The 22,683-nt window shown below is 41.7% G+C and overlaps 1 protein-coding gene across 1 annotated transcript in view; it reads right to left on the reverse strand.

The window, feature by feature from the left end:
- Positions 1 to 271: 271 nt before the first annotated feature.
- The window catches only part of RBM20 (RNA binding motif protein 20), a gene marked incomplete at both ends in the record, with an annotated part of 101,895 nt that continues 79,483 nt past the window's right edge, over positions 272 to 22,683 (reverse strand). Inside the window, 12 exons of the mRNA XM_080621030.1 lie at positions 272 to 382; positions 4,221 to 4,342; positions 5,112 to 5,231; positions 7,597 to 8,266; positions 9,693 to 9,791; positions 11,671 to 12,358; positions 13,162 to 13,241; positions 15,019 to 15,150; positions 16,561 to 16,704; positions 21,073 to 21,164; positions 21,507 to 21,598; positions 21,756 to 21,817. Of these exons, the coding sequence (XP_080477156.1) occupies positions 272 to 382; positions 4,221 to 4,342; positions 5,112 to 5,231; positions 7,597 to 8,266; positions 9,693 to 9,791; positions 11,671 to 12,358; positions 13,162 to 13,241; positions 15,019 to 15,150; positions 16,561 to 16,704; positions 21,073 to 21,164; positions 21,507 to 21,598; positions 21,756 to 21,817 (2,412 nt within the window). The remainder of the gene's footprint in view (positions 383 to 4,220; positions 4,343 to 5,111; positions 5,232 to 7,596; positions 8,267 to 9,692; positions 9,792 to 11,670; positions 12,359 to 13,161; positions 13,242 to 15,018; positions 15,151 to 16,560; positions 16,705 to 21,072; positions 21,165 to 21,506; positions 21,599 to 21,755; positions 21,818 to 22,683) is intronic.

Here is a 22,683-nt window from a genome sequence, read left to right on the forward strand (position 1 = left end):
CTGAGAATTCTGATTTAATCTAGGAAACCACTCCCAGCACACAGAGTGTGAGAAAGAATTGCTCCACTTCTTACAGATATGCCAGCATTGCTTCACCGTGGGAAACAGTTTCAGGCATTTTGGTTTTTAATGGCACTCTGGGCATAGATGCATGTTCCATGCTCTTTATTTCCCCTCCTCTGTACAGTGCAAATTGACGGTTATATCATAGAAATAAAAAAAAATAAAGTATCAGCATTCACTCATTTATGGCTCTTCCAGTTCATCCACATCACAGTTTTTTCTTTGCAAAGTGAGGAACAATGCCAGTGTCATCCTGAGGCAGAAGGCTGCCTTCTTCCTTCATTTTCAGGCTCTCTTCTGCAAGCTGGGAGAGATACTTCTGCAATCACATCAAAACCAAAGCATCGTTACAAAAACTGAAAGCACTCAACACGTTGAATGCATCTCACATTCTCCCAGCATCTCAAAAGGGAAGAAAGCACATAGAAGCCACATTTTTGGTGAAAGTTCAAGCCAGAAAGTATACCTGTGTCGGACAAACTACTTGAATACATGGAGAGTCTGAGAAGTTCAGTGATTTACTCTGTGTCATGAAGGGAACTGGTGACAGAACAAGGAGCGCCGTGATTCCACATCAATCTGTGTAACTAGACCTCATTTTTTCTCCTTACAAATGCTCTACTCCCATGTAGAGTAACTAACTCCACTGAGACAACTGAGTTATGCTACTATAAGACCAGTGTGTCAGAAAATAGATGCAGTTCCTGAATCATAATTTAAAGCACATACATTACATTTTCAGAATGTCCAGTTCAGAGATACACCTTTTCCTCCAGAACATTTCTTTTAAGGGAATAATCAAACTCAGTAATAATCAACACAATTTAGCAGCATACATAGAGTATTTACATTTATTGTGTTTCTCTAAGATAAAGCCTTTCAGAACGTTAAGTACCCAGTGTTATTTGAAAACACAGACATGGCCAGTGAGGCTTTCAGCCTTTTGGCAGTGCTCTTAGTTGGCAGAGCTGCACACAAAATGGGTGATAAACTGGTGCGGGTCTGAAAGTGGTGCTCAAAATATTTATTCAAGGTCAACAAACCTAGAATTGGATGGAAAGAAGCTTCTTCAGCAGCAGCTAGTGTAGAGACTCACACGGGAAATTCCCACATAATAATGGAGAGATGTTCCTATTCATGACTTATACCACATGCAAGAAAAACTGATGTGCACATTATTAGGATCATTAATCTCTCCTTTCTAGCTGAGTATTCATTCTGATTTGTTTTGAAAAGGCCATCTCACTTCAAAAATCTATCTACTTGCAGGATTCCCCCAGAGTACAGTTTGCTCTTTGGCATCCATAGAGAAGAGGTGAGATGAGAAATGGATGTAGAAAAACTAAGGGCTGTGTTAGGACTGCCAGGTTGTCTCATGCAAATACAAGTTTCTGATGTAAAAGGTACACCTGAAAGGGACTCAATAATGCTAATGAATGGGCATACCTGTGACAAATGATGACTGAATATAGAGTATGTAGAATATACTCTGAATATAGAGATTTGGCTGTGGAAATCACACAAGTCCCACATGTCTTTATCTCCAGGTACAAAACTCCGTGTGGCAGAAAGCCAGAGTAAATGCTACAGTAGTATACAGAGATACAGGGTCCACGGAGGCTGGGAAAAGTGATCTGTACACCATAAACTGTAATAAATCACTAATGCTTGTCATTGGATCAGATAAGCCATGCATTTTTGGTTTTTAATGATTACCCATCAAAATAAGACTGAGGTTTATTCACCACCTTTAGCTGACCTTTATCATGAGTACCACAAACACCAGTCTTGAAGTTCACAGACCAGACATTCAGATTCATTTATAGAAAAATGACAATCAAGGAAAACTATTTTTTTCATTTAAATACAAGTTTTGATGAATAGTGCATAAAGCCAGTGGAAAACCCAATAAAGTGTTGCACTGAGTTGCCAAGGTAGCTTACACCAGATGAATCTGACTGCTTTTTGTGGTAGTGGGGGAAGAGATGGCCAAGTGATGGATTTTTTTTGACATTGAGAATGCAGTGGATCTGTACATACAAATACCACCTGGGGAATTCATCTGTTAAGCTGAAGAGAAGGGAAAATTAAAGAAGTCTGCAAGGCTGACAAAGAAACAATTGAGGTTTTTTCAGTGACTGCTGAAAGGGGCACCAGACTCTGATGAAGTTGACTGTTTGACTTCAAAGACAAAATCACTATCATATAAGCAAGGCTTTTGGAAGAAAACTGGTAAAAAAACTGTCTGGTTTTGCATTCAAACCCAAACATTGAACATATATTTTGGATGTGGCTCCAAGAGGACCACATGAAAAGAGCAAATGATGACAAATAGCAAACCAACTCTAAAAGATTCCTGGCCATGACAGTGTCTGAGACAATGTCACTGTCACTGGACATTGGCATTTGTCATGTAGGCAAGGCAACAGAGAGTCTGCAGCAGCAGTGTCATAGCTTCACATATAGCAAGAGTCCACAGTTCTTACGTTGGTGGATACACTCATTAAATCATCACAGAAGACTGATATTTCTTGCAGAGTGCATAAATAAGCATTATTACAAATAAAAAGAGTTCTAGTAATACAGAACAATTACTTCAAATTTGCTGAGTTTCCACCTGAGTGGGCAAAAGCTGGACAAGACACTTCCTCCATTTGGTAAGGTAAGGAGGACAGTTCAACAGAACAGTCTGTTTTCATTGCCATATTTGACAGATTTAATTTTAACAGCTTTTGTGGTCTTTTTTCTTCTACTTCAAGTCAGGGTTATAGAGCTATCATAGCACTTATGAGGAATGTCTTAATGGGGAGAAAAAGAGGATTTTTTCTCACACTGATTCAGTTTTGGTTAGACCTTTTTTTCTATGACTTTAACAAAATCCCTCTTCTTTCCATGGGACCAGTTGCCAGGGGCAGGGGCTGGAGCTGCAATCTTTGCATTAGCACAAGTTTCTTTGGAACAGACTTGCATAGGATACGCAGCCTGTGCTGAGCGGTGCCACCTCTGATGGATCCCTCTGGATTTTAATGTGTGAAACCAAAAAGGCATGCAAACTGGGCACCTGTTTTTCAAGCTTACATTTGGAGGATCCATTATGAGCAAGCACAGCAACTCTGCAGGCACAGTCTTTGAAAGCCTTTGTGTGATCAAAGTTACGTACCTTCAGGAAAGCCAGGAAGAAAATTCTCCCAGAGAAATTACTTGACTCTGAGTGTCACTGGAAAAGCCAATGCCTACCAGCTAGCGAGGAACATAGCTATTCCTTGACAAGAAACAGCGTTTCAGCATTTACTGTGGCCAGAGGGAAGGATCAGAGAAAGAAGGAGAGCTTTGGTTTTCTCTTCCATGGCTTTTGCTAAGAGTATGCAATGCCAGCAAAAACGTCTTCTGCAGTGTACACACCCTGCACTCCAGGATATGAGAAGCAAGGCTACCTCCTCTGAGACCTCAGCACAGAGCAGTTAATGTTCATGCTATCATGGCTGATATTATCAACAGAAAAGTGATAAAGGTGGGGTCTTCTGATTGAACTACAAGCACCCGTGATCTCTGTGTGCTCTTATCAAGTGCTGATATGCTTACAGTGTATTCTTATGGAATCCATACAAGTAATGACATGCTTCTGCATATCCTTATAGAAATTATTCAGCAGTAGTGTTTTGCGAGCTGTTGTGCAGCAGAGGGAGGTGATTTCAGTGGGTCACAGGAAATGCTTGGGAGAGCCTGTGCGTCACAAAGTTCTGCATGCTGAAACATGCTGCACAAATCCCTGCTGATGCAAAAATAAGCCTGGCAACATTATTCAGCAAATGGCATGTTTAATGCTCCCGAAATTAAGAAATAAGAAAGGCTACTGGTGGGCTCACTCCCAGTGATAGAAACGTCTGGGACCATCAAGAGCAGAGAATTAAAGATCTGAGTTTCATGCTGTGCTAGTGACAAGGTGAGAAGATCAAATTATCACCTGGCCCTATTTTATTTATGATCCAGAAGTTAATTTCAAGGATATAAGAGTGAGAAGTTGGTGTGCTAACGTTGGAACTACTGAAAAGTTTGGCTTCTCTGAATTCCCCTTCATCTGAATTCTACCCACAGAATAAACCCCAATTTTTTGTAGCATCACCTATCTTACGCACAATCCACAAGTGTGCTTTTACCTGAAGATTTTTGTAGTGAACGGTACTTCTGCAGTGACTTGTCTTTGCTGTCTCTTCATTTGTGTAGAAGAGCCCACAGAGCTTGCAGTAAAACCCAGTTCTAGGCACCACAAATTCCACACCTATTGAGAAATTCTGAATTACATTAAGATGTCAGTTGAAACCCTTCCCCTACACAATAAACTTGCTTTCTAAGAAAAGAAGTCACTGTTTAGTTAAATGACATAGATATGAAGGCTGAATCTTGGATTCACTTCTCTGATTTCCCTAGTTTCGCAATACTGAGCTGCATTTAACTGTGCATTGCAAATACACCTTCCACTTCTCTCTTATGTATTACACATATTAAAAAATGTACCTTCTTGAGAACAATATTGACTGGAAACTTCACTGTGTAACCTCAAGGGCTAGAATAGCAATAGTACTTAGAAGTAAATTCACACTAAAGTTACACAGATTGCTCTTTAGGATGTTGTTGTGGTTTAATACTTCCTATGGGTGTTTTACTCATGATCAGTGCTTACACAGTAAAACTAATACTTTTGCTTATACTGAAAGTATAAGCAATAGTTTTAGAACAAAGACTTTTAAATTACTAAGTATTTTTCATATGGAATTCATCTATAGTCCAAGGGAACTTACTTCATCTCATCAGCAACATTAACAGCTATCATCTGCCATTCATCTGGAATGAAATTAGCAATGATCTATAATCAAAAGCCTGTTTCTTTCAACAGCTACCCTTCTGTCATAAACCCTGTTCCTTCACTTCTCTCACATCTGTTCTGAAAAATGACTAGCAAGTAGCCTTAAAGTGACATCTTGTTGAAGCTGTAGGTATTGCAGTGGGCAGCTTTGCTGTCTGAGCGCGGGCCGGGTGTCCAAACGTACCCAGTGGAATGCTGAGTTCGGTGAAGACATCCTCTTGTTCCCAGCCTGGTGGAGGGTGCCTTCTTTTAGACTCTACCTCCGGGTATTCCAGAGATCTCATTTCCAGGTACCTAGAATTTGCTTAACAAATGAATAAATGTATTGAATGAAAACAGTTTATTAGCTTAAAGAGGCATTTGTAAACTTCTTGGAAATGCTGGGTGGATCTATAAATGCAGTCGAATCTGGAAAAAATGCTTTTCTGTACAAATCAGAGCCTTGCTCAGTGCAGCTCCAACACCTGTACTAGACTGGGGGGGCAGCCCTGTTTCTCCAAGCAAACCATTCTTCTGTTTCTAGTTTCACATTTATTATGTTCTTTCTTTTCACATTTTAATCTCTACACAGATCTATAACGTTATACTGGCCCAAGCATGGTCTGACCACAGCTCCATAACCACAGATGGTACTGCATGACCAGTGATGGAGCTGCACTAACATGGAGAAAAGAGGGCCACCAGGACCTGCTCAGAACTAATTCCCAAACTGCCTAAGGAGCTGTGTGGGCACAGAAAACCTTCCTCTTGTGGGAACCCTGCAGCATCATTATCATCAGCTCCCTGGAGCCACTCTTCTCCCATCCTCAGCTCTCCAAGGGGTAGTTTCTGCCTTATGGCTCTTGGCCACTTGGGATGGGCTGGTTGGTCCCTGCTTACTGACATTAACAGACATAGGCAGGAGATTCAAGTTGTGGAAAACAGTGGTTTGCTTTGCTGAGGTAAATAAAGCCAGTCAAAAGAACAGGTATTCTCCCTTACCAACATGTGAGTTGCTTTTATTAAAAAAAAAAGAGGAATTTGTTATCACAGAACAGGATTACAGATAAACTGGTTTGATTCTTATTCTTCAGTTCTTACATCAAAGAACTGGTTCCCTTACCCTGACAAAGCTTCTATTGCATTGCAAAGTTCACCTAGATAAGAGATATATTTTCTCATAAAACAAATACATTTTTGCCCAAACCAAATCCTTCCTGCCTTTCAAGTCTGTAGTTCAAAGATCTGCAATTTCTGGCTATGAGAATGAACTTTTTCTTCATTGTTTTAAATACGTCTCTTACACAATTTAACAGACAATAATCCCAACTCCTGGCTGGTTGGCTTTCCAGTTAACTTTAAGCCCATTCCTGGTTCCCAAATCTGTAGCAGAGATCCTGGGAAAACCCGCAAGCTTCAGCTAGCTCTTGAGACACCCAGGGCCTTTGTGGCAACTTAAGTCCCATTGAAGCTGATTTCTGGGCTTCTCAGCTGACAGCTACATTTGCAGAGAACCTAAAGCCTTGCACTGCAGATCCCAGATATCAAGTCCATGGTAGAAACCTGGGAAACACAAGCTGCCCTGGAGTTTTCAGGCTCACTGCTGGCAAGCTGGAAGGTGAGATCCTGAAAACACGGAAGTAACTATACTCTTGGGATACCCAGCTCTTTCATCAGCTGGCTGCCCAGGGGAGCCAACCTTGCCATTCCCGGTCCCAGGGGGTTTGCACAGCAGTGTTATCTGCAAATATACAAAGCCTGGTGTGTTCAGGACAAACAGGTAAGTATTGAAAACTGAGGACATTTCAAATCTGTCCTGAGGGAAGAAGTTAGTTCAAAATCAGACATTCACATTAAATGTTGCTGCATTTTCCCCTCAGAAATCTTCCAGCAGCTTCTGTTCACAACCTCTTTTCCATCACTTGGGCTCTGGTAGCAACAAGAAAGAGCATTCCTGGCCAACATGGTCTATGCTGTTTTCCACTTCGCCTCATTATACACAGCCCATTCTCTCAAGTTTCATTTGCAAGTGTGATGAGGAACTGAACTCACTTTCAGACATTCAAGATCCTTTTTTTTCCCTGACAGCTAACATATTAATAGGCAGCTATGATTACATTTATTGGCATTATCTCACAGCATGTCCTATCAGTTATATTGAAGGCAGCATGCGGTAGATAACAGATGATCAGGCAATTCCTACCAAAAGGCATGTATTTGCGTGAACAGTGACTAAGAAGTAACAATCTGCAGATGATTTCCATGTTAGTAATGCTTCAGTACAGTGTGTAAGAATACCCACCTTGTCCAGGAGCCAGCCAGACATTACAGATACTTTTCTGTTGACCTTCAGAGACTGTCACTCATTTCATTGACAATTCAAAGTAAATTTAGCAGGGCACTGAAAGAGTCCAGCTAAACTCATGTGAACCTTGACATGACAATTATAGCAACTTATGCCTTTCAGAAAGCTTGCAAGCTGCTTATCATATTTCCTTTACACTATTCAGCTAAAAGGCTCTAATGGTTTAGCTTGGCGAAAGGCACTGGGGTTCTTTTACTGATCTGCTCCAAGGACAAGTCTTGATACTATTAGCAACATTTATTCTTGTTAGCAATAAATTTTAGTCTACTGTCAGAGAAAACATGCAAGGCTCTCTGTGGGCTAAAGAGAAAGAAACAGTATTTACCCTTGGCCTCTGGACACTCTTGGCTTCCGTGTCTTGTTTCTTCGCTAGCGTTTTTAACAAGCATTTCCATAACTTCTCTGCTCTCAGCTCCTTGTGATCCCATCTGTTTGTAATCATCTATAAATGTACCAGGGAGCTGGAGAGTCTCTTCTTTCAGATGAACAGAAGGTATATCGTGATCTTCGGGCTCTAAACGAGTGTCAGAGCTCTTATCAATTTTTCCTTCCTTCTGCTGGGGATCAGACTCCTTAGCAGATTGGTCTTCCTGCAATTCCTCTGGCTTCTGCTCAGGGTCCAGATTTAGGCTTGATGCTTCTGTTACAGCATCATCATTCTCATCATCCTCATCATCATCCTGGCAGCCGCTGGAAGCCACACTGCCCTTTGCCGATCTAAAGTTTGCTTCTAAAGCTTTATGGGCAAATTTGTCTTCACTCCTGGTTAGGTGGCTGTGATCGTTTTTCAGTTCTAACATGGTTGACATACAGGGACACATCTCTGAAGCAGTTTTACTTTTCTGATCAACCGGCACTATTTCTTCAAGCTCAGTTATATCAGGCTCCATAATTAAATCATCTTCTCCCACTTCATCCACTGTCACTAATTCCTCCATGTTAGTAGGATACCAGGTCTCACCTTCTACCTCACTTTCACTCTCCCAATCTCGATCCTGTCACAAAGACATAAAACAGTTAAGAGATCAGTGATTACAGGTATCATCACCATCAGACTGTGAACATCAGTAGCCAGGAAGAACTTGGACCTGGCCGTGCCTAACCCCTCTTGCATTTTAGTTTCAAAGACCGATATGTCTTGGTGTTGTGCTTCTAAGCCTTATGCACAAGGACAAGCAATCTCTTTTAAATTATCACATAAACCTCACTTCGTGGAGATTCTGTAGCTGCCTTGGGGATTATAGCCTCTCCAGCCTCCTACTTCTCACTTTTCTGTAAGCAGTAGAACAAGGTGCAACCTGTTCTACTTTATTATGCAACTGATACTACTGTGTGATCCCCAAGGTGATGAACTACCACTTCCACTACCTCCATCTGAGGGTGGCAAGAAACAGGCAGCACAATGAGAATATAATGAACCCCAATCTAGCCACTGTGGCTTTCACTTTTTCCTTTAAATTCCTGTTGTGACTCAGGAAACATGGCTACCTTCCGCAGTCATTTCCTTCCACCAGCAAGAGCCTTCTGCCAGGGACTGTGTTCATAGAAATTGGGCTAGACCTTAAGAAAACTCAGGTTTACAGTTACGCTCCAAGGTACATAACCTGAAATACCTCATACATGCAGTTAACAGGACTCAGACACTGATATTTGGCCTCAGAAGTACTAGAATCAGATGGTAAATGTTACTTTTAAGACACATTCGTAGCTTAGATTTCCACTCCCAGACTCATTGTGCACATATAACCTATTAATAATCTGTATTCTCCTCCTATTTGACCATTCCCACACTTCCCCTCCTAGAATCCTAAAACAGCACGAAAACTCCAGGAGTTGACACTGTTCTTGCCAGGAGATCAGTTTTCCACAGCAAGAGATATCAATAGCTTCCATATCTGACTATCAACCCATGACCCTACAGATATGAAGCTGGAGGAATTCCAAGGACATTGCTGTCCCTGACTGTGATGCTGCAGCAGGGGTGCTGTAAAGACATTTTTAATTAAAACCAGAAACAATCAGAAGAGGCTACTCTCTATAGTTCATCTAAGGCCAAAGTTGTCACCATTCGTCCCCTCCTTCTCCACTAACTGACCACATCTCCTATTCCGGGGCATGTGTCACAAAGTTCCGCCCTTCACTTGGGCATATGTTACCTGCAGTTCCCAGTGCCAAGAGCTATGCATGTGAAGCAATGTACATGGGCAAAGAGCAACTAAAAAAAGAGTTCTGGAGACTTCAGGAAAAGCTATCCCTTAAAACAGAGGTCAAGATAAGGCAAGTTAATTTAGACAGCCCCCTTCTACAACCCTTTTACATGCCTTTCATGGAGGTTTAATAATTCAGTGGGGAGAATGTGCTACCAAACCTGTGTTTTCACTCATTTTGTTGTGGAAGCTGCACCAACAACATGTCACCAACCTTTTCTTGTCTTGTGTTTTCCAGGATTTCTCCAGATTCTTTTCCTTGTTTATTAGCTGAAGGTGAGCTCTTCTCTGGAACTTGCTCCTCTTTTCCAAGCTAAAATAAATACAACATATGCATGTATAGCAACACGCAGTGGTGCTCTAGTATGTTTCTATTCTGGGTTTAGGGAAGCAAAGTCACTCACAAGGTCACATTCTTTATTTCTAAAGTTTATGCAAGTCAACTGAGTTGTGGGAAAAGACCCAGCAATTGGATTCCATTTGCAAAGCTGCACAGAATGAGAATTAAGAAAAAGACATTTAAACAAAATTAGATGTAATCTATATCATAGAATTGGCTGGAGGACAGGTGGAGGACAATGTGAATTAGTTAAAATCTCAAGCCTCTGCTCCTCTGTTCTCTACCCACATCTGTTATGTTGGCTCAGACCTGGTAAGGAGAGCAGCAGCATTAAAACCCTGCAGAAGATCTCAACTATTTTGTCTGTCGAGGTAAGATCAGTCGACAATGCAACTGCTTGCATTGTTCATACTTTGGAAGAACAAAACCACAGAACTACCTGGCATTTGGTAAAAGAGAGGTGAAACTGAAGTGTGACTTCAAAACATTCAAACTTATTTCTTCCTTTTAAAATAGATTATTAGCAGCAGTCCCTGGAGAAGTATGCCTTTAGCAAAGCCATTTTTAACTTGAAAAACATGCAGAGGAGTGTGCAGCACTGGTGATTTAGGATGCTGTCTGACATTTCTCCCTGACATCTCCCCCCCAAGAAACCATCCATCACAGTGAAATACCAGCCAAAGGAGAAAGATGACAAAAGGGGTACAGACACACGTATCTATGGCATGAAGTAGTGCTGCTGCCTGCTACAGAGACCAGCTGAGTTACAAGACTAGAGATTTCCACCAACCTGGCTCCCACATGAGCAGAGCAAATACAAGGTCAATTAAAAACAACCAAAGATGGCCCTGGCAGCACAAAGCCACAAGCTAGAGACAGACCCCTGGTCAGCAAAGCAGCTCTGCAGCCTCCTATGCCAGCATCCCTGGGGGTGGATGGCAGCAGTCTATCACTGGGGGGCTGGGGGAGGAAAGGTGGCCAAGAGCCAGTAACAAGATCCCCATGGGGTGGGGCTATGAGCATGGGCTCTACTGGGACTGAGCAAATGAGGCATCTTGATCTGTTCCCATGCATTTTTCTCAGTGGTGAATCAAGCCCACAAACACTGACACCTTACCAACTGTGATTATTTCTCCTGAGATCCCATAATTTTACAGGTGAGTTGACTCAGTGGTTCTACCATGGGAAGAGATTCCTGCCAGCACACTGAAAGGAGTGGTGTGAATTATCCCTGCCACAGCTGAGGGTAGGGACATAATGATCAACAGAAACTAATTGTTCTGGTGTGTTGACCAAAACTAAAATGTTCCTCACTAAAAGTTCATTCCCCATTTTAGCAGTATATCCACCAGTTCCCTGTAATGTCCTGGGAATTACTGTCCTGCAAGTATTGTGTAAAATACCACTTAATTCCCAGATAACTCAACCCACATCACAGGCAGTGGAAGGAGGCAATGAATGCAGAGAGAGAAGCTATGGGGTACTCTGCATGACTTCGAAGAGAGAGAAGTAGGACAATTGCCCCTGCACACACAACTTGCATGCAGACAGCAGGTTGTCACTTGCTTTTGTTTCCAGTTGTCTGTCCCTTTCCCCTCACTGGGTACCCAGAGGTTCTGTGCTTGCACAGAAAGACAACGTCCATGTACTGTGCAAGTGTGTCATAGATCTGGGAAAGAGGTGGACAAGATGAACTCCTAAGATTTCTTCTAGGCCTATGTTCCCTAATTTTATCATAGCAAAACATTGTAAGCCCCCAGCACCACACTCACAAGAACTGATCTAAAATAGTTCAAAAAATATATTACTTCAGTGGTTGTCTTCTTAAATACAGCTCTAGATCTTTATTTACCTCATTCTCAGGAGCTTTGGTTTCCTTCACATCACTGCCTTCAGCAGCAGCATCTTCCTCTTGGTCTTTTTCAGCTTTCTTCACCTTATTCTTATCACTTTGTTTTTGCCTGGAGCCCTCGGATGCTTTGCTGTGCTTCTGTTCAGCAGCCTCCTCCCTGGCAGTGTCCTCGCTGTAAGAATGCCTGCGTTCCCTTAACTTTGCCTCTTCCTTTCTCTTGGATCTCCCAGGTAAATCCTGCAGCTGCCTCTGAAACTTGTCAGACTTGGACTTGGAGGTTTTTCGGTAATAGTCATCTTCTCTGGTTTTGTACCCCGATAAAGGGTGAAGGGAGCCAGGGGAACCACTCCTTAAGTATTTTTCTCTGTGCCCTCTGCCTCCTTCAATCCGTTCATCCAAATCAAACTTGTCCAGCTGTCGGGAATAATGTTTCCTCTCATGTACCCACATGTCAGTACTGTCCCTCTTCTCATCCCCGTTCTCTCGCCATTCTCTGCTGTCCCTTTCCTCTTCCCGTCGAGAATACGGTGACTGATCCCACGACTCTCTCCCATTTCCCCAGTCGGTCCTGCCCGTCCCCATCGGGCTGTGGGGTGAACTGCAGGAAGTAAAGCTGGGAGTGTGGGATCGGGGCGACAGGGAGCGGCTTATGGGGCTGCGAGAGCGGGGCCTTTCCATGCCATACCTGCTGTAGAGGGGAAAAGCAGCTGTAACTAATCCAGCTCATCTACTGCAGTCTACCAAGATCTTGTACATTGGAAACACATGAGGAGTGCCCTGGGGACTGTGAACCTGAGACCCCAGGCCTGTCACAGACATGCACTGCACAGCTGCAGGCACAGTGAGCAAGAGAAAAGGCAGTGTCATGTCCACAGAGCTTGACTAATCCCCACAGATCTGTCAAGAATATAGTCATTCATTTTTAAAAGCATCACATAGGAGTTCAGCATTAAAAGCTTAGAATATGTTAATACCTTTACAATGACCATGATGCCTGTACCCTTAATACTCAGTTGTCTAGGGCATCTCTGAAACAAAAGTGACAAAGGTCACCTGTTTAAAAGAGAAGTTTTAGGACAGTGATTCCTCTTCATTTTTGCTGGAAGGTCCAGAAGTCAGATAAATGGGAAATATACCCAAATACATTTAATCTGAACTGACTCCTCCCCACTAGGTCTTGCAGCATCCCTGCCCTTATGCTTTTCACTTAAGGGAGAGTGTGTCCCTCACATGTCAGGTGCATTTTTTTGAGTCATCATCAGTAGGAAAGAGCTTATTTGTTTTCACAACCTGCACAGTTTCAATCTGATCTTATTATACATGCCCCATACCTACTATTGTATTCACTTACATTTTTACCATGATTTGAAGTGAAATCCAGATTAAGAAAGCAAATGAGATAGGAGAGGGAAGCACGCAGAATATGCTTTTTATACCTTCAGGTTTATACACTTTTCCAGGTCCCAATTCCAAACTATGGAGGAACTTTACCTGTCCACTTCACGCAGCAGGTCCCTCTCCCTCTGCGAGTGGATGTCCTGGATGATAGCAGCCACATTCTTACCTGGTTTCTAAATGAGACAAAGACATAATTTAGCATGCTGCACTACTCTCCAAGCTAACATAGGTGATTCGTCCTTCAAGAAACAGCACCTATGCATCATTCCACTTTACTACTGCTGAGAATACTAGGTTTCAGTGTTGTGGTTACCCTCTTTTCCGCAGCTAGTATCTCAACAGCACAATCAAAGCAGTAAAATGATACAAATGGAAAGTTTGCTCCATTACGTTGTAGCACTGCCTCCTCACACTTGGCTGCTGTAACAGGCTTTGAAAACTGCCTTGCCCTGTTACGTATTCACTATTTCTAGGAATTGGATGGAAGAGGGAACAACCCAGACAACCTTTCTAATATGTGAATTCAATCCCTATAGCAGCCTACTTCTGATCCTCTAGGATCTGCCTTCTTTTCATCTCAGAGTTTAGCTCATTCTGGAGTATAGTTCTAACAGACTATGCTTAGAAGAGAGCTTCAGAAAAGCTAAGTGCAAGAAAGATGTGTATTGGAACTGCTGATTACTTGAGATTCAAGATCATTTACAAAAGATGCACTACTCCAGGCTACAGTGCACACAATTTGCCAAACACTTGGTGCACGCACCAAGCTGAGCAACTTAATCATGCAGGAACCCAGCAGCCTGTTGTGGTGAGTAGCTCATGCATATTCCCCCTTCCATGCTGTAAGTTTGTTTTTAACAAAGGAAAAGGGCTGTTTGTCCTTTAGAGAAAAATTATTCCAAGACCCAAAAAACTGCCAGTGGAAAGGCTGAAAATGTGCCTGAAATGTAGGCAAACTGCCACACTCTGCATTCCACCTCTGTGTTAAGATGCACAGTCTCTGCCACATCACATCTGAACCCCTCACCGTACCACACTGAGGAACACTGCCTGGTTTATGAACTTTAGGCAACTCTTTTAGGTCTCCTTTAACAATTATACACATACAGGGGAGAAAGAGACTTTTCCAAAGGTCAAACTAAGCCATCTGAATTACTTGTTTTTAACTCAAGGCTCATAAAAGGCCCCTTAACCTCTTAACTTGGAACATTACAGTTATTTTATGAAGGAACTTTGTGCTGTGTTAGATAATACACTATGAAGATTTTCAGCTCTTTATTGCCAGTTCCAGTTCAAGTCTCCATGAAAAAAATAATACTCTCTTAGCACTACACATGGCAGTACATAAGCTTCCATAAATATCCTCATAAGAGCACGGATTTTTGGACATCGTTCAAGTGTCCACATCAGAAGTGTGGTAAAAAAAATGTAATTAAAACAAAATTTGCTCTTTAATTTAGGTCATTTCCAGGAAAGAAAAAGAAATGAGTGTGATGTTCAGCCCTGCCATCACTGTTTGATATAGAGATTGTGCTATTGGCTCAAGCATGCCAAGCAGTGAAAAGCATTGCTTCAGGCTTAATGCCTGACTAAAACGATAGGACAATCTTGGTTTTGTTGACATGTTGCATCTTACACATGGCTGTGTTTTAGACCTTTGTTAGACCAAGAAATGTGGGGAGCCCACTGAGAAAGAAGCTCAGAAGGGATTTTTGAAGCAATGGTATGAGAGAATCAGAGAAAATGGGATCTCTTCCAAGAGTTAAAATTTAGAGCAAGAGCAAGCAGCTAAGTATAAAGGATTGTTATCATACCTTCATTAATTTACCTTTTTTTCCCCATAATACCAGTGCATTAATTAGAAATCAATAATCAGCAAGAATTTTTATATGCATTCTCCAGATCATGCCATGGAAACTCAGGAAATCTGACCAGGAATAACTATCTTACCTTCAGCTGCAATTCCTTGTATCTTTTAGACATCCTAATAAGTAACTTGTCATCATTTATCATAGCAGGCTTTTCTTTGTAGTACTGTACCATGGCTTGGGCTGCTTCACTGTAAGCCATTTCCAGAAAGGCCTAGCACAAATGAGGAGAGCTTTAAAATCTACTACATAATTATCTACTACATAATTAGAGATACAGAGAGAAAAGGCAGCACAATCATTTTTGTTTGGATACTTCTTATGCAAAATGTCTTGACAGTACAGAACTAGGTGGCTTTCCAGCCCTGGAGCTGAAACAGTAACACTCAGTCCATTTCTCAGTCTCCTTTTAACTGCAAATAATGGTATCAATCCAGCTGTTAAAGCCAATAAGCAACTTTAGAAGCCAGTTTTGTTGAAAAATTAAATGCCTGGAATCTAATTTTTCTCAATATATGAAATCATCACCTTTCCCTCACTTCCTTACTGGTGCTTCTACACCAAGGTCAGCTGCTGAGAGGATGCAGAACTGTAATGCTGCAGCATGCACTGCTCCTGAGACTGTCAGCTGTGTCTTGAGTAATTGCAAGGGATCCAGATAAAAGCAGATTATCAGAGCATGAACAGCCAGAATAAGGCCAAAAAAAAAAGTTAAAAAATCTTGAATTATGTTAACTAGCACTTTTATTTACATCAAAATAGCATTTGATGTGATTGTAGTTTAACTGGTCAAGGAACATACAACTGGGTAAGGACTGCATTTTGAAACATCACACTACCCACTGGTGTGTACTCTACATCCATCTGTGCTGTCTGCTGCAGGTATGTGAGAAAAGATTTTCTACTCTTCCCAGCCTACCACTACTGGTAGACTTAAGCTATTTATGTAGACTTAAGCTATTTATGGTAGACTTAAACTACATTGAAGAAAGAGCTCTCTACTATAATCCAGTGCAGATTAAAGCGGAGTGAGTGAGGTGTCAGTGCCCCCTGTAAGGGCACACAGCCTTCCTTTATCATGTGTGCACCAGATCACTCAGTGCAGCCATGACCTGGGGGCTCTGCTACCAGCCTGTAACTGTAATCACACCATTGAGGGGTTTGCCTCTTCTGTAACAACAGTTCAGCAGTGTAGGACAGCTGACTCAGACTAGAGTACAAGTCATTCTTCAATGTCCAGTTCAGCTTTATTAGTATGGGTAAGAAAGCAATAAAACCCTCCCAAACACAACAACAGGAGTCTGAAAGTGATTCTAACAAATGACTGAGAGAAGGCCAAGTTATTCACTTTTAAAAAATATTATTATTTATTAAAGTACAGTTTTGTAATACTTCTTCATTGAGATGTCTGGGGGGTTTTAACAAGAATTGTGAGGTAGTGGTCATGTTTAGGCCATCATCTCATTCTATGAACACCAATTTTTTTCTTCTACTTTAAGAGCAGGCTTCATACATTGAAGTTCCTATTACAAAACAGAAGATTTCCCCCCAAAGACTTTGTCTTCACATCAATGTATCTTTATACCAGTAGACATCAATACCAGTGACCCCAGATGTACAGTACCTGGTTAGTGGATTTCATGAGGATATAGTTGGTGACCTTCCCAAATGGGAGCCCCAGGTTAATGACATCATTCTCTGTGCAGCTTCCCTCAGGGAGGTTGCAGATGTGAACAACTCGACCCAGTGTAGATTTCCTCTGGGGAAACTGAGGGAAAAAAACAACTCAAACTCATGTTTTTATCTTAGATATTCCATCCACTAAATCAGGCCTACAGTTCTGTAAAAAATGAAATGTTCTGTTCTGTTATTAAAGGACAAATACTCTTGTTTAAACCCTTGTATTTTAACATCCTTGTTCAGAAATACAAATGGGGAAGGGAAATGTTTAGCAGCAGTGCAGTATGCAATGGAATCTCCATCCCTGGACATGACAAAGTCCAGAGAGGATTTCTAGAAGAGATGCTCTTGTTCAAACAGGATTAATGATAATACTGCAAAAACTAAGTTGCCACCTCAAACCTGATGGACTTCATAAGTCATAGGGGCTTCAGCTCCCTTGCATGTCACAGCAGAGGGTCGGGCTGCCATGGGCACAGGCCACTGTACTCAGGATCAGCGAGAGTTTGGATGCCCCTCGGTGTTTGGAGATGGAAGGTTCCTTTGTCACTGGGAGGTCTCAGCTCCCCCTGACTCAGTCTCTGCATGGCCAATACCCATCTGGTACCCCAGCACAACCCGTATGGCTTCACTGTCAAATCAGACAGACTTTCTGAGCCTGTCTGCATCTGTTGGTCCCACTGGGGGTCTGTGCCTTCCCTGCACATGAGTGCCCTCAGCAGACAGTTTGCAAGCAATGCATGAAAAATTAATATTTTCAAGTATTCCATAAAACATCCATTTACAAGGTGCTTATGAAGTTCCTGGAAATTAAACCAGATGCTCACTGCAGTTCCCATGTATAAATTCCTATAGATGTCAGAAATCAGTTTAGGGATCATAGAGGTGTTCAGGATAGCAGAGGCTGAACTTCAATCCTTCTTCTGCACTGGTGAAACAGACTGGGCCTGGTGTAAAAGTGACCTCATTTATCTTGTAAGAAGACACACACTGTACCTCAGGTTGGAAAACCTACTACTTTCCCCTCTCATTACAACAACACACAGTAGGAGGGACTTCTCCTCTGAGGACATAGTGATCACTGGACACGCAAACAGGCAGAGCTACCAAACTGGGCTGGCACAGGCACACGGTGGCAGCTCAGTAATCACTTCCCTGTGGTGTTAGTCTATTTTGGAGTGCTGGGCAGTTCCCAAAGAGACGCCCATCTGCCTGACATGGAAAGCAGGCTCTACACTCCCTGTGCAAAGAGGCACCAGGGTATACTCAGAGCAGAACACAATCTACCCCAGCTAATGACACGCAAAACATTGCTCACACAGGATTAAGTCTTCCCAGACCACTTCCCTGTCTATGACCTCTGCTGTTAGGATTTTACTAAAGAAGTAACTCTACCTTCAGTTAAAATTGTGTCATTCAAGGGGAGATGCAAATCATGTAATCTTGCAGGATCAAGTTCACCAGAGCCATCACAAATGTTTGGCTTGTCAGCAAGTTCACAAGTTACAGAGCTAATGTTATCTTATTTACACCTTTATCCCATTACCCTCCATCCAGGCTTCACCACTTAACCATTTGTGTGGTTTTGCTACAGCAAGACAATGTATTATGCAGTAGTCTGCTATTTAGCTTGCATATTACAGAGCTTGTCCAGGTGCAAAAGGTAAGTCAAATAAATGCAGAAATCCAGAAGTATGATATTTTATGTGGCAGAAGAATAACAAATGCCTGATCCTGAAAAGATAAACCAACTCAACTCCACTTGAACATAAATGAATAGAAAAGGAAGTGACGGCTGCCTGCATCTCGCAAGGAAGCATGTAGTGCACAACAGAAGAATACAACTACAGCTAGCAGAGGAAAAGGAAACTTTCCTGACAGCAAAGGCAGTTCCCAGTGAAGGACCACCCTTCTGTTTCTTTTGTTAGATTAGTTAAGGATGGTATGTTAGAAGTCTATGGGACTAGAAAGACTTAGCTGCTCCCTATGGAGGCTCCAGAGTCCATGTTCTGACACCTGCACAGCAGTACATTAAATCAAAACGACTGTAAGATGTTACCACCTCCCCACAATTGGCAATGGCTTAAATTTAAAGGCTATGCCATAAATCTGCTGTAATTCATGATTAAGCAGTGGTCATGTACTCATACCAGAAGTCAATGGGCTGTACCAAGCAACAATCTTGTCAGCTGATTGAAGTTAAATTGGGTCCATTCATTAAATAGAGCTGTAAATCACAGCCAGAAAAGGAATAAACACCTTCCATATCCACAGAGAGGAAGTTAGGGGAGCTGTTGTGTGTTAAGTGTCGAATGTAATTTTCGATGAGACTCTTAAGTTAATTTTCTTTGCAACTGTTGTCTACAGGGGTTTACCAATGCAGTTGCACAACCACTACAAAATAATTTGATGCACAGCAGTGATATGCATTCCCTATGTGCCATATTATTTCCCCAACACATTTTTTCTGTTACAGCTTTTTCCATTTCTTCTTTTTCTTGCTTTTCAAATTCTTTATCCCTTCCTTGAGCTTTGCCTGAATTTTTTCTAAAGAAGGAGCTGTCAGTCCCATCCCTCCAGTGCTAATGGCTCTCCATGCCCGAATGAACACTTGTAGCACTGCATCTGCCTTTTAAAGAGGGGTAGAGTTATTTGCAGATGGATAGCAGAGAGCAAGCTCTTCCAGAAATCTGAACACTTTGTTTATGATTACATGCAGGGTCAAGTATAATCTTCCATTGCTCAGTTAAATGGCAGCAGCTTAGATGAAAGTGAATACTACCGTGCAAAGGTGTAATAAATTATAAGCCACCTGGTTGCAGGATGAATGACAGATGGCAAACTCCATCTTAACACCTCTACTATAGCTCCCTGCCCACACAATGAGCTTCTGAAGAAGAGGATGTACAGGCTCTGGGAAAATCAAATTATTCAATTAATAATTCATTAATTTCATCATTTCATTACTGTCATGCATTATTATAATTAATGAAATAATTATTCAAATTATTATTAAATCAAAATCAATTATTGTTTCTTTCATCTCTCATAGTACTGCAGGGCATTGAGAAGCAGGACTTCTGCCTGCAGCTTAAATGATAAATAGTGACAGATTCTAAGGAGAAATGATCCTGGTATTAGCACTAATTTCATTTGTTGCGAGGTTGACAGACATGATGAAAAGGAACATTCCTCTACACCCGCTGCTACTCCACCTCTGACCTTGGAGGCAGCTGTCACGAGCAGCTCTGCTCTCTGCTCTCCTGCACACACAGTGTCTGTGACAGGCAGAAGACAAAACCCCTCCAAATAACCTCTTGTCCAGCAAAACCACATGTAGAAAATGGGTTGGATTAAACAAATCTGGGTGATGTTTTTGTAAGCAATGCCTGACGTGAACTGGAGTAGCACACAGACATAACTCAGCCTGGCTTTCCAGAGTGTCTGAGGACACATCAGGATTATATACACAAAAGCTAATAAGGTGAAAACTTGAATCCCTGGAATACTACTGCTATTCCATGAATGCCCTAACTCTAACCCTTGATGCCTCCAGCTTTAATCATAGCTTTCCAATACATGTTGAGCTTCATTTTAACCCTAACAACTTTGCACTTCCATCATATAGATGATTTGCTTTTAGTTGCATTTTTTTCTCTCCTCTTTTTTTTTTCCTTTTAAAATCTTACTGCTTCATCAATGTAAGAACCACTTTTAATCTTATTCCTTTTTTTTGGCATTTTTTCATTATTGGGCTATGAATTAATGTGTGCATTAGAGCAGTAGCACTGGGGACCTGTGTTGAATGCAGGGGAGGGACTAATAAACCTAAGCCATGGAAGGATGTACACCAAACCAAACTTGCTGAAAGGCTACTGGGAGCAGCAGATGATATGAACAGTACACTAAAATAAACTAAGAAAAAGTCCAGCATAATGAATTGATCTGAGACCTCTAGATGAGTAACAGTGGAACTGCAGCCACTACTTTTGCCACTACTGCCACCTGGGAGAAGCACCCCAGCATAGGAGGGGCAGAGAACAATTGCTACCAATAAATAACCAGAGAGATGGAAGTCTGTTTGCTTGGATCAACTACTCAAAGTAAGTAAAAACTAATCCATATCTTCATTTCAAGCTGAAGCTGACCTTTCTGAGTTGAAAAGACTCAGAAAATGGGGAAAAAAAGTCAACAGGATACACACAATACCACTTACCTCCCTCCCCAAATCTAACAAGCAAACAACTTTTAACACTGGGAAAAAAACCCCTACAATCACGTTCTGGTTTGGCCAAAATCAAAAGCATAAAAGATCTGCAGGGGAGTTGAACTAACAGACTGAATATTCAGATTATTGTCTAAAAGGAAGCCTTCATGGTTTTAATTCCAACAAATAGAAGTGGCGTCTACAAGATTCCCGACACGGAGATCAATTTGCTTAGGTACTCACTCTTACCCCTGATGGAGGAGAAGAAAATGTAGGACCTGGCTGGCCAAAGGATCTTGCTGACGTAGTGATAAAAGATGCGCCGACATTTGGTGGATAATCTGAATAATGAATTACACACATTGCATGAAAATCTCGACTCACATTAAGTGCATTAGTGTGCTCAGTAAGCAATGCCCCATTTACATAATAACTAATTTCATAGTGTCTACACCAAATTATACACTGTTCGGTTGTACCGTGAAAACAAGTCATTGTTCGAAAGGAAAATAAATTCGTACTTTGAAAGGCACATTTTTGGCTTTTAGCTTTTCTGTGCACAGCCTCTAAAAAGTTTTCCTTGGAAACTTGTATCACATTTCATTTTAAATGTTCACTTTCCCCCAGAGACTAACTTCCCTCTAAAACAAGTGGTTTTAACTATTGCACATACAACCATTCACCTTCAATACTAGACGGATTGAAAACTGCTGCATTATTTGGGGATAAATGCAATGTTCCATCTGCTGAGCTTAACACACACCGGATACCAGTGCTGGAAAATAAAAGAAAAGAACTTTAGGAGCATGCATAATGTGCCATAAATATTAAAGCACAATAATCAGACAGTAAATTCCTGATGTAAAACCACTGAAGTAAGGGATGCTCTGTTAGAAACTCAGTTGGAAGAGTGTCATCAAAATAATACTTACTTATCTGAAAAAGCCATACATTTTTGGATGTGAAGACTTCCCTTAATGTGCTGATCCCAATCCTATGTTGAAACAAAGAGATGATGAGTATAGGAAAAATCCTGAAACAAATTTACAAGAGATTGCTTCTCCATTCAGTTTACCTTAGTCTAAAACCAATACTGAGATGCTGAAGATTAAACTGTGTGATGCAGAGCTAACTGCACCTTCACCCAATGCATTCACCGATTTGTTACTTGCAGGTTAAATTATCAGGTCTTTACAAATGGAGAGCTTCTCTGCATTACTTTTTAAATCCAGTCTATTTCTATTAATTCAGTTACTTCACCCGAGCTCAAGAGCTCTTCAGTTCTTCTGTGAGAGTGCTGAGCACCCTATACTCCTGCAATGCCCACAGGAAGGTGCTCAGCATGCCAGGCAGCCAGGACAGTGCTTATTCATTGCAATAGATCAGGCAAACTTTGTCAAAGTCCATTTAGCTATTTACACTTCCATGATCCAAATGAGGCAGTGCATTAAACACTGACAAACAGATCAAATGAAACTCACCATGATGACATTTCCCTGCCCTTTTTGAAAGTTTAATGAATAAAAAGAAATGCCCAGCATGGCCCAGGTGGGGGCTGCTTCAGACCAGCCCCGTAGCTGCAATAAGCACAGCAAACCCTTTTCCAAGCAGGTGCTTAGAGATTAAAAGGGAAACATGAATGAGCAAGCACATTCAACTATTCCAAAGCCCCACTGTGTGTAAGCACCAGGTACTACTTCATTTGCTGGCCATCTTCCTTCCTGTACACATGTTCTGATGTTATCAGGCCACCATCAGCACGAACACATGCCTCTGCTGTTAGGTGCTGGTCCTGTGCTGTGGTGGAAAAGGCCGTGAGGAGTTGCAGAGAGCAGGGCTTACCAGGGGGCCAGCGCAACC

The sequence above is a fragment of the Psittacula echo genome (assembly GCF_963264785.1).
Source record: "Psittacula echo genome assembly, chromosome: 6".
In the NCBI taxonomy this organism is placed as follows: domain Eukaryota; kingdom Metazoa; phylum Chordata; class Aves; order Psittaciformes; family Psittacidae; genus Psittacula; species Psittacula echo.